General features: G+C 39.2%; 1 protein-coding gene across 3 annotated transcripts in view; it reads right to left on the bottom strand.

Annotated features, from left to right (window-relative positions):
- Positions 1–6049: 6049 nt before the first annotated feature.
- PRRG1 (proline rich and Gla domain 1) overlaps positions 6050–12701 on the bottom strand; it is a 99265-nt gene continuing 92613 nt past the window's right edge. For 2 of the 3 annotated variants that reach the window (XM_028841678.2, XM_028841679.2), the window contains one exon: positions 6050–10118. In XM_028841678.2, coding sequence (XP_028697511.1) covers positions 9633–10118 — 486 coding nt within the window. In that variant the 3' untranslated portion in view covers positions 6050–9632. 3 annotated transcript variants of the gene reach the window in all.

The following is a 12701-nucleotide window of genomic DNA, read 5'->3' as shown; positions in this document are numbered from 1 at the left end:
TATGTGCGGGATCCCACTGGAAACTGACTGTCCAATTTGCCCGGCAGCCACTCCCAGAGTCCCTGGAACTCTGGGCCAAGGCTCTCTGACTGACTCCTTCCCAGATTTCTTGGCTTAACAGCTGAAGACTAATGCTGCCTGATTGCCTTGGAAGCCCCTTGGACCATCACGGACGCTGAGCTTTGGGTAACTCTCACAGTGGAGGGTAAGTCCATCCCCTGTTTAATCAATATGGGGCTACCCACTCCACATTACCTTCTTTTCAAGGGCCTGTTTCCCTTGCCCCCGAAACTGTTGTATTGACAGCCAAGCTTCAAAACCCCTTAAAACTCCCCCACTCTGGTGCCAACTTGGACAACATCCTTTTATGCACTCTTTTTCAGTTATCCCCATCTGCCCAGTTCCCTTATTAGGCCGAGACACTTTAACCAAATTATCTGCTTCCCTGACTATTCCTGGACTACAGCCACATCTCATTGCCATCCTTCTTCTAAACCCAAAACCTCCTTCACATCTTCCTCTCGTATCCCCCCTGCCCTTAACCCACAAGTATGGGACACCTCTACTCCCTCCTTGGCAACCGATCACATACCCATTACTATCCCATTAAAACCTAATCATCCTTACCCCACTCAATGCCAGTATCTCATCCCACAACAGGCTTTAAGGGGATTAAATCCTGTTATCACTTGCCCGCTACAGCATGGGCTTCTAAGACCTATACACTCTCCTTACAATTCCATTTTACCTGTTCAAAACTCGGACAAGTCTTGCAGGTTAGTTCAGGATCTGCACCTTATCAACCAAATTGTTTTGCCTATGCATCCCGTGGTGCCAAACTCATATACTCTCCTATCCTCAATACCTCCCTCCACAACCCATTATTCTGTTCTGGATCTCAAACATGCTTTCTTTACTATTCCTTTGCACCCTTCATCCCAGCCTTTCTTTGCTTTCACTTGGACTGATCCTGACACCCATCAGGCTCAGCAAATTACCTGGGCTGTACTGCTGCAAGGCTTCATGGAAAGCCCCCATTACTTGAGTCAAGCCCAAATTTCTTCCTCATCCATTACCTATCTTGGCATAATTCTTCATAAAAACACACATGCTCTCACTGCTGATGGTGTCCAGCTAATTTCCCAAACCCCAACCCTTTCTACAAAACAACAACTCCTTTCCTTCCTAGGCATGGTTAGGTACTTCCGCCTTTGGATACCTAGTTTTACCATCCTAACAAAACCATTATATAAACTCACAAAAGGAAACCTAGCTATCCCCATAGATCCTAAATCCTTTCCCCACTCGTCTTTCCATTCCTTGAAAACAGCTTTAGAGACTGCTCCCACACTAGCTCTCCCTGACTCATCCCAACCCTTATCATTACACACAGCCAAAGTGCAGGGCTGTGCAGTCAGAATTCTTACACAAGGACTGGGATTGCGCCCTGTAGCCTTTTTGTCCAAACAACTTGACCTTACTGTTTTAGGCTGGCCATCATGTCTCTGTGCAGCGGGCACCACCGCCCTAATACTTTTTGAGGCACTCAAAATCACAAACTATGCTCAACTCACTCTCTACAGTTCTTAAACTTCCAAAATCTATTTCCTTCCTCACACCTGATGCATATACTTTCTGCTCCCTGGCTCCTTCAGCTATACTCACTCTTTGTTGAGTCTCCCACAATTACCATTGTTTCTGGCCTGGACTTCAATCTGGCCTCCCACATTATTCCGGATACCACACCTGACCCCCATGACTGTATCTCTCTGATCCACCTGACATTCACTCCATTTCCCCATATTTCCTTCTTTCCTGTTCCCCACCCTGATCACACTTGGTTTATCAATGGCAGTTCCACCAGGCCTAATTGCCACTCACCAGCAAAGGCATGCTATGCTATAATATCTTCCACATCTATCATTGAGGCTACCACTCTGCTCTCCTCCTCTACCTCTCAGCAAGCTGAACTCATTGCCTTAACTTGAGCCCTCACTCTTGCAAAGGGACTACACGTCAGTATTTATACTGACTCTAAATATGCCTTCCATATCCTGCACCACCATGCTGTTACATGGGCTGAAAGAGGTTTCCTCACTATGCAAGGATCCTCCATCATTAATGCCTCTTTAATAAAAACTCTTCTCAAGGCCACTTTACTTCCAAAGGAAGCTGGAGTCATTCACTGCAAGGGCCATCAAAAGGCATCAGATCCCTTGGCTCAGGGCAATACTTATGCTGATAAGGTAACTAAAGAAGCAGCTAGCATTCCAACTTCTTTCCCTCATGTCCAGTTTTTCTCCTTCTCATTGGTCACTCCCACCTACTCTCCCACTGAAACTTCCACCTATCAATCTCTTCCCACACAAGGTAAAGGGTTCTTAGACCAAGGGATATATCTCCTTCCACCCTCACAGGCCCATTCTATTCTGTTGTCATTTCATAACCTCTTCCACATAGGTTACAAGCTGCTAGCCCACCTCTTAGAACCTTTCATTTCATTTCCATTGTGGAAATCTGTCCTCAAGGAAATCACTTCTCAGTGTTCCATCTGCTATTCTAATACCCCTCAGGGATTATTCAGGCCCCCTCCCTTCCCTACACATCAAGCTCGGGGTTTTGCCCCTGCCCAGGACTGGCAAATTTATTTACTCACATGCCCTGAGTCAAGAAACTAAAATACCTCTTGGTCTGGGTAGACATTTTCACTGAATGGGTAGAGGCCTTTCCCACAAGGTCTGAGAAGGCCTCCACGGTCATTTCTTCCCTTCTGTCAGACATAATTCCTCGGTTTGGCCTTCCCACCTCTATACAGCTCGATAATGGACCAGCCATTATTAGACAAATCACCCAAGCAGTTTCTCAGGCTCTTGTCTTCAGTGGAATCTTCATACCCCTTGCCATCCTCAATCTTCAGGAAAGGTAAAACGGACTAATGGTCTTTTAAAAACACACCTCACCAAGCTCAGCCTCCAACTTAAAAAAGACTGGACAATACTTTTACCACTTGCCCTTCTCAGAATTTGGGCCTGTCCTCGGGATGCTACAGGATACAGCTCATTTGAGCTCCTGTATGGATACTCCTTTTTATTAGGCCCCAGTTTCATTCCAGACACCAGCCCAACTTGAACTACACCCCAAAGACTTGTCATCCCTACTATCTTCTGTCTAGTCATACTCCTATTCACCATTCTCAACTACTTGCAAATGCCCTGCCCTTGTTTACACTGCCAGTTTACACTTTTCCTTCAAACCATCATAACTGGTATCTCTTGGTTTTACCTCAAAGCGCCACCCTTAAGTCTCTCTTAAAGTGGATAAATGATCTTTACTGACAGGGTACACTCCAATACTTTCACCCTGAAGTCCTATTCTTTACTTTTATACTCACTCTTATTCTTGTTCCCGTTCTTATACCACCCTCTACCTCTCCCCAGCTATCTCCACCACACTATCAACCTCACTCACTCTCTCCTAGCTGTTTCTAATCCTTCTTTAACAAACAATTGCTGGCTTTGCATTTCTCTTTTCTCCAAAATCGCCAAGGCCTTGACTTACTCACTGCTAATAGGGACTCTGTATATTTTTAAATGAAGTGTTGTTTTTACCTAAATCAATCTGGCCTGGTGTATGACAACATAGAAACACTCAAGGATAGAGCCCAAAAAAACTCACCAACCAAGCAAGTAATTATGCTGAACCCCCTTGGGCACTCTCTAATTGGATGTCCTGGGTCCTCCCAATTCTTAGTCCTTTAATACCTGTTTTTCTCCTTCTCTTATTCGGACCTTGTATCTTCTGTTTAGTTTCCCAATTCATGTAAAACCGTATCCAGGCCATCACCAATCATTCTATGACAAATGTTTCTTCTAATAACCCCACAATATCACCCCTTAACACAAAATCTTCCTTCAGCTTAATTTCTCCCATTCTAGGTTCCCACACTGCCCCTAATCCCGCTCGAAGCAGCCCTAAGAAACATCACCCATTATCTCTCCATACTACCCCCCCAAAATTTTCGCTGCCCCAACACTTCAACATTATTTTATGTCATTTTTCTTATTAATATAAGAAGATAGGAATGTCAGGCCTCTGAGCCCAAGCTAAGCCATCATATCCCCTGTGGCCTGCACATATACATCCAGATGGCCTGAAGCAAGTGAAGAATCACAGAAGAAGTGAAAATGGCCAGTTCCTGCCTTAACTGATGACATTTCACCATTTTGATTTGTTCCTGCCCCACTTTGACTGAGCGATTAACCTTGTGAAATTTCTTTCCTGGCTTAGAAGCTCCCCCACTGAGCACCTTGGGACCCCCACCCCTGCCCACCAGAGAACAACCCCCTTTGACTGTAATTTTCCACTACTCACCCAAATCCTGTAAAACAGCCCCACCCCTATCTTCCTTTGCTGACTCTCTTTTCGGACTCAGCCCGCCTGCACCCAGGTGACTAGAAAGCTTTATTGCTCACACAAAGCCTGTTTGGTGGTCTCTTCACAGGGACGCATGTGACAGTTACAAGTTAACATAGAGGTAGATAAAGTAAATAAAATTACTGAGAACAGAATGTGATGACACAAAGTGAAGAAGTGGCAGGGGATAAGAATCACAGCAGAAATACAAGCATTGAGGCCAGCCAGAAAGCTAATGGTGTTTTGGTCGATTTGTAGGCAAAAAAAACAAAAACAAAAACAAAAACAAAAAAACAGCCCTCACTTTTTGATGTATTTAGGGGAGTTAAAAGGATTAAACACAAGTCTTGCCCTCAAAGAGCTTTAGGAATGTTGAAAAGTCTCAGAGAAAACAAATAGTTGAATTTAAGGAGGGCCGAGAGGTGGAAGAGCAGCTCTGGATCTTCGCTTGAACTTTTCTGAAACATGTTAAAAGAATTATTTAAAAAAAAAAAAAAAAAAGGCCGGGCGCGGTGGCCCAAGCCTGTAATCCCAGCACTTTGGGAGGCCGAGACGGGCGGATCACGAGGTCAGGAGTTCGAGACCATCCTGGCTAACACGGTGAAACCCCGTCTCTACTAAAAAATACAAAAAACTAGCCGGGCGAGGTGGCGGGCGCCTGTAGTCCCGGCTACTCGGGAGGCTGAGGCAGGAGAATGGCGTAAAAACCCGGGAGGCAGAGCTTGCAGTGAGCTGAGATCTGGCCACTGCACTCCAGCCTGGGCGACACAGCGAGACTCCGTCTCAAAAAAAAAAAAAAAAAAAAAAAAAGGCAAGTCCATATGGCCACAGCCAAGTATGAACTTTTAAAAAGTTATCTATTATGACAGATGTTAGAATCATGGTATCTTTAAGAAAGGGGAATGAGGAAGCCTTTTGGAGTGCTATAAATTTCTTGATCTAGGTTTTGGGTTTTATGATTGTAGTCATCAATGTGTAAGTTATATAACTTTTAGAAATTGCTATAGATTTTTTAAAGTACCTTTTAAAGACTATTTGGACAACTCTTTGAGGACTTCTGCTTATTAAATGGATACTTAGGTTTGTAATTTATATTTAAAATTCATCCTTGAATATGGAGTAAATAATTTTAATTCTTTTCATCGTATCAACTCATATTCACATATGTTTGGTTAGTGATGTGACAAACCAGCTTTTAATCTTTGAGGTAGCTCTACACATGGGAAGATGCCCTTTGGTCACAATGTTTTCATCTTGTGCTTTCTTTTCAAACACAAGCTGTTCTGCTAAGCAGGAAACAACTGGCTCCTTGGCATCTATAGACAACACTATTCCCAGGACTTGACAAACTACACTATGCAGGGAGCTCAGTCTATTCCTTTGGAGCAATTGCTTCCATTTTGTATCATGCCAAAATCATTCAAAAGTAGTATAGAAAATTCTATCTCGTGCTGAGAACACTCTGAGGTTTTGATCAGATGATTTCTGTTGTTTTACTGAGCTATATTCCCTAAATGTGTAAGAAAAAAGAAACATAACCATTTTACCTTATTAAAAAGAACATAATTAATAAGAACATATGCAGCATATTTACCACCTAACCAAAATATGATTAACACATGGCAGAAAAAAACTCTTGGGTTTAAAAATAGCTTTATTTAGCATACCAAAAACACAGAAATATAAGAAAGACCCTACCTAGTATAAACATAAAAAGTTAAATACCATAATTTAATGTAAACCAAGCATCTTAAAATGTGAAATATTATAAGAAAATACATACTATTTACACAGAACCAAGTTAAAGCTACCTCCACAGTTACTGGATCAGATCATCAATCTTGAAGTCATCATTAAAAATGAAACAAACACAACATCTCTATCTGTACTGGTCAATAGGAAAAGAAGAAATCATTATATTTACTTTAAGCAAGTATAATTTATTGTGACATTTAGAGCAGAGAGGCAGAAAGTGCCAATTCTAGGATTCCAGACACAACTACTGCACATGCAGACGTGTAAACCATTCCACAAGAAGACCATTGAGCCTGTTCTTTTATTTAAATGCAAACTGGTTGATTCAATTCAGTTACTCCTTAAGAAAGGTACTAAATATATTCTGTAAAAATAAACTTTTAAAAAACAATCAAAGGTGAATGAAATATCAATCAGGTAAGAAAGGCAAAAGCATAAAAAATATATATTATTCCAAACAAACCCCTTAATTTTAACAAATGCTAAGAAACTTAGTTTATAAAACCAGATGGGGTAGCAAAAGGGATTTTAAAAAATATAAAAGCCAAATCAAACTCAAACCAAACAAACAAACCTAAGATAATGTTTCTTGAAGACAGTGGTATTTTGTTTATCCTATCATTATCATGCAGCAGCCACCATGAGATCTATGGCTGATAAAGCTGTTACTGTGAAGTAGTATGTTATTTGACCAACAGTCTAAAAAGCTATAGTCATTGATCAGTTTAAGCATTTGGCTTTTTGGCTTCAAACATCAACATTCATTCTGATACTGCAATTCAAGTGTCTCTAAAAGGCAGCATTATATCCAATATCAGGAGTTTAAAATGTAAAATAAAGTTGCAAGAAATCACACTTAGTAACAGAATATCCTTCTCCTATGTCTAATCCTGTAGCTCTAAAACTTTTGGTCTCTGGACCCCTTTATTCCCTTAACATTTATTGAGGATCTGGATGCCAAAGTGCTTTTGTTCATGAGGTTTATATCTATCAATATTTACCATACTAAAAAAAAAACTGAAAAATTTTAAAGTATTAATTTATTTAAACATAATAAACCCATTACCTGCTAACACAAATAACATTTTATGAAAAATAGCCATATTTTCAAAAACAGAAAAAGAGATTTGTGAGAAGATGGCAATGTTTTACATTTGCAACACTTTTTTTGAGATAGAGTGAAAAGCTAATGTCTTCACATTATAATAAAAATATTTTGATCTCATAGTCCCCCCTGAAAGGCTCTCAAGGAACCCAGGGCTCCACGGGCGATGCTTTGACAACTGCTGATCTAATCTAAAGCCTGACATTAAAGACAAAAAAATGTCCACACAAAAGGTGTCTTAATTTTTATTTAAAAATAAACAAAAAAATACCCCACACATACATACACAGTTCACTGGGTCAAACACTTCTACCTTTAGCTTTAAATAGAAGCCAAAGATTGATGTGTGCTCATGGCAAAACTAAAAATGCCATTTCTGAGACCAGGGTCAAGATATAATCAATCATTTTTAGTCCATGAAAGCTGCTAAACCTATTAACTAAGCACACAGGCCTTAGTTCCCTTTCCAACATTTGCTTAAACCTGTTTGTGCTGCATGGGCTATCATCTTTCAGTTGGCACATTTTCAGAATAGACCAGAGCATGACAGGGATTCTCTAACAGCCCACTGAAAGATCTCATACAATTTAGGAAAACGGGAAAATTATCCTTGAAGCACAATAATAATAACATTACGAACTTAGTGTAGATAGCTCTTCACATTTTACAAATTTCTTACATATATACCATCTCATTTGATCCTTGTAAAGATGATATTATCCCCATTTTAGAGTTGAGGAGGTTGAGGGTCAGATATGGTTCTTGCTCAAGGTACAGTGGTGACAAGTATGTGATGGAGGAGATGTGAGTTCAGGTCATCTGACTCCTACTTCAGGATTCCCCTCAGTGTTACTCCTTCCTTTGGTTCCAGGGCAGGACTGGGGGAGGCGTCCGTAGGGATGGAGCTGGAAGCAGCAGGAAATGACACACCTGAAGCCTATATTCCTTCTGCCTGCCTCATCAATCATTTTATCCAACGCTGAAAAGGTTTGGAAGTGGTACAAACATTTCCCTTAACTGACCTAATGAATTTGCCATCAGTGCATACAAAATGAAACTTTATGATACAACTGTCTTGTTTTCTTTTATTTCTCAGCCAGCTTATGTTGGCAACCCATTGACAGCCTGTTCTCTCTGCTCCAAGAAAAAAGTAAAAACCCTACAGTTAAAAAAATAGCTGATGAAAATACAAAAGGAAGTCGCAACAATGATGAGATCTGTGTGGGGCTATTACTAGATTTATTGTGAACCTAGCATAACACGGACTTTGCAATCTTCTTATACCAATTGGAGAGCAATATAAAAATCACAGTTCATAATTTAATGGAAAATTACCTCTTAACAATCTTGAGGCAAAGACATCAGCCTATATAAAAATATTAAGAAAATAATTTCAAAAATTTTATTTTAACTAAACTCTTAAGGGCTTGAAAATTCTGTGGCAGTAGGAGAGAGTGTAGAACGTACAGTAAAAGGCAATAAAACAGTGAGAATAATTTTACCATTCATGAGTAAAGGAGTAATGGGTATCTACTGCCTATCATTAATCCACACATATATCCATTTTAGAAATTACTTCATTGCCTGGAAATCTGTCTCATCAAGATGTTAATATACACCACAGGAGATATTCAAGATGCTAAGAAAACACTGTTTAATTTTGGAAGTCGGGGGGGAGTGGTCAACCAAAAAGAAAATCCCTATTACAAAACAAGCGGAATGCTACCAAAGACCTTATTGCTATCTGCTGTAAGCAAGTTATCAGTAGCTTACGCATTATTGCTCACACACACTCTTTCTCTTTCTAACATCAAGAATGAGTATGTGTAATTTTTTTCTTTTTAAGGTAGATGAAGAATTATCAAGTTAACAAAAGCCAGTCAGAATTAGAAAACATGCTAAGTATATCCAGTTTGCAAAAATCTACAGCATGTCACTGGCTATTACACAAATTCTTGGTACCCTTGTTTTGCAATTTTGGTGAGTAATGCTCTCTTTCCAGGTGATTTAGGTAGAAGTTAATGGATTTTTAAGACAGTTTTACATATACTGTGTTGATACATACATATGTATATATGCCTATACACACATATATACACTTACATGTATGTCTCATCACATCACAGAAAGACCCCGTTAGTGTTTTCCCTCTTCATATATTTCCCCTAGCAAAAATGAGCATGGATAATGATTCTACAACAAGAAACAAAACTAAAGAAAATAAAACCAGAAAGTATGAAGTGGTATGCTGTAAGAGTCCAATAAAATAAGTCAATGAACATTTATGTAGTGGTAAAGTGCTAGAAAGTTCTTTCATTAGTATTTTAAAAATGATTAGAGTAAAAAGAAGTTTGCAGCTTCATTTGATGGTGGTGACCACAGGCACCATAGGAATGGCACTGGCTGAGTTGGAGTTGACTATGTCCTCATACTCCGGGGGTGGGTCTAAATGAGGTTCTGTTTCACTCCTCTGCAGGTTCACCTGGCCAGTGGCTTCCTCATAGGTTGGTGGGGGATCACAATTGGACAGGCGAGTAGAGACGGAATCTGAGCGCCCAACTACGTATCCCAGAAAGCCTGGAGACAATCCACTGCTGTCAAACACTTCATCTGGTGGGGGGGGTGGGGTGATAATATTAAGGTGCTGAGGGAAAGGAATGTGGCCTTCAGTCACTGTCTGTCTACGAGTTTTGTTTCTTAGGAAGCATCTCCAGATTAGGAAAATGACAAGGAGGATAATGAAGAGGCCAAAGATTAATGGAAAGGTAAGGTAAAATTGAAACCAGTCACTTCCTCGGTTACTCTCCCCTTGTTGCGCTTTTGTGTAGGTGCTCCAAAACTCCTTCTGAAAATACAATACAAAATAAATAGAAAATCAGTATGAATAAAAGATGGAAAATACCAGATGAATAAATGTCTGGGTTCAATGAACATAATGAACAAAAACCCAAAACCAAATTTGCTGAATCAAAGGACCTACAGTCTATATTTTCCATGTGACAAGAAATTACAAATACATTATTGTACTCATTCTGGATCCTCCATAAAATGGTCAATCAGAATCCAAGAGTGTTTTTTAAGACTTGGAGTTATTTATATTTTCAGCTATGACACTTTAGAGGGAAAAATAAGTAACGAGCGTTTTCCCCTTTACTAATTATACCAAATAATTTACTGTTAAAATATGTTAAATATCATCGCTCTCCATATCCAATTACAAGATTCTCATCTCATGATCCCTATAATCATTAACAGTATGTACAAGTTTAGGCTGTTGTAGTCTTTCAGTGCTCAAACACTCCAAAACACCTTGTTTTCTACTGGTTCTGTTTGGGGTTTCTTGCCACCAGACATTCCTCCTCAGCTCCCTCTCCGCCCCTAGAGTTTAGTACACAGATGGTGACTGAAGGTCAAAATTACATATTGTTCCTAGGAGAGACCTCAGGCTAGTGAAGAAACTGCATTAGGTTACTTCTAAACCTGGACCTTAATCCCAAATGAAAAGTAATCCAGTAGTTCAAGACTTTACCGTATGTAGGGGGAAGTATTTAAAAGATAAAAAAGAAACTTGACCCAATTACTAGTTATGAAACCTGGGCAAGTTACTCCTTTCAGCCTCGGTTTCCTCACTTGTAAAATGGTATAATACAAACCTACCTGACAGGTTGCCTGTGCATTAAGTGAGATAACATTTATAACACATCTAATTAAGCCCCTGGCATATACTCAATACATATTAGTGATTATAATTAATTTTATATATTATAATCGAATCTCTGCTTCAAAATGACTGATTACCTATCCCTTACTTTGATACAAAGATCACCCACAATTGCAATGCTATTGACTCCATTTATCAAAGTGCTTTTCTCACAGTCATATTTATTCGCAGGTATTATGGGTCACTAATAATATTTGAAATGTCTTCCATTTCATATTATTTAATTATCTGGCATCAAGGGAGGGAGCCCTTGGAATGCAAATTGGAAAAAGAAGAGCTGAGGAGAGGAGTTAGCTCACTACACGAATGGACAAATGGAGTTGGATTACACCTGGAATTCTGAACTCAGATGTCCCATGGGGGCATGGAATTTAGATAAAACACCAAATCAGGTCCAAACTAATACTATGGGCACTAAAGCTGCTTGTTTTATAGTCATATATTTTACTTCACTTAGTCATATAACCTTTTAAAGAACCCTGTGGTCATAATAATGACTCCTGAATGAGATCTCTAAGGTACATTATTACTCCAACATTCTATAATTCTAAGAGGAACTGGACATGTTGTAAGAAATATTGTATGATTTACTAAAGGCTGTACAGGTTCGCAATGAATTTCACCTAAAAATCCAGATGAAAATATGCAAGATCCAATACTTTAAAAAGCCCAAAGAAGAAAAAGTAGAGTCTAGATACAGCAATCATCTCAGGAATAGTATGTAATAGCTGAAATTGTCAAAGGACTCATTTGTTTCACTAATATGGAAATATATTCACAGGTAAAAACTATTAAATATAGATATATGAAGACTTTTTACACAATAAATTTGCTCCTAAAATTGCACATCATTAACTTTTTATATAACTGTCACTTTTAGGATTGAAAAAAGTTAATGATATAAAACTTCACTCATGTAAAAACAGCAAAAATGGGGCCGGGTGTGGTGGCTCACGCTTGTAATCTCAGCACTTTGGGAGGCTGAGGCAGGCGGATCAACTGAGGTGAAGAGTTCAAGACCAGCCTGACCAACATGGAGAAACCTGGTCTCTACTAAAAATACAAAATTAGCCGGGCACGGTGGCGCATGCCTGTAGTTGCAGCTATTCGGGAGGCTGAGGCAGGAGAACTGCTTGAAACTGGGAGGCAGAGGTAGCGGGTGAGCTGAGATTGCGTCATTGCATTCCAGCCTGGGCAACAAGAGCGAAACTCTGTCTCAACAAAACAAAAACAGCAAAAATGAAAACAAATCACTTGTAGTTCCATCATAAAGATGTAAGCAGTATTAACATTTAGGTTTACATCATTTAAAAAATTGCTTTACATCTCTTATCTCCTGTACACTTGCCAATCACAGTTGCACTCCTAAAAAACAACAGACTCTTTTACAAATTTGGAATCAAACTGCACCAAATAAAATAAAATAAACTTATCAAGTATCTGATCCATAGTAAATTTTCCTTTATCTGCAGGTGAGACTTTAACCTCTCTCTTCCTAGTCTCTCAGGTCACCACTTTCTTTTACTCTATTTCAATTTATCCAAAAATACCAATAAATATATGTGATTTAAATAATTATATGATGCTAATCTTAGAAAAATATAATAAAATATGACTCTTTTATATTGTCCACATTACTTTGGAATACCCAAGGATTAATCTACATGAATCTTTTTTGCACGCTTGCTTGCATAATTCAATATCTCT

This window comes from Macaca mulatta, chromosome X (assembly GCF_049350105.2).
Source record: "Macaca mulatta isolate MMU2019108-1 chromosome X, T2T-MMU8v2.0, whole genome shotgun sequence".
NCBI classification, from domain to species: domain Eukaryota; kingdom Metazoa; phylum Chordata; class Mammalia; order Primates; family Cercopithecidae; genus Macaca; species Macaca mulatta.
Note: the sequence above shows the minus strand (reverse complement) of the source record. Positions and strands in the feature narration are given on the sequence as shown.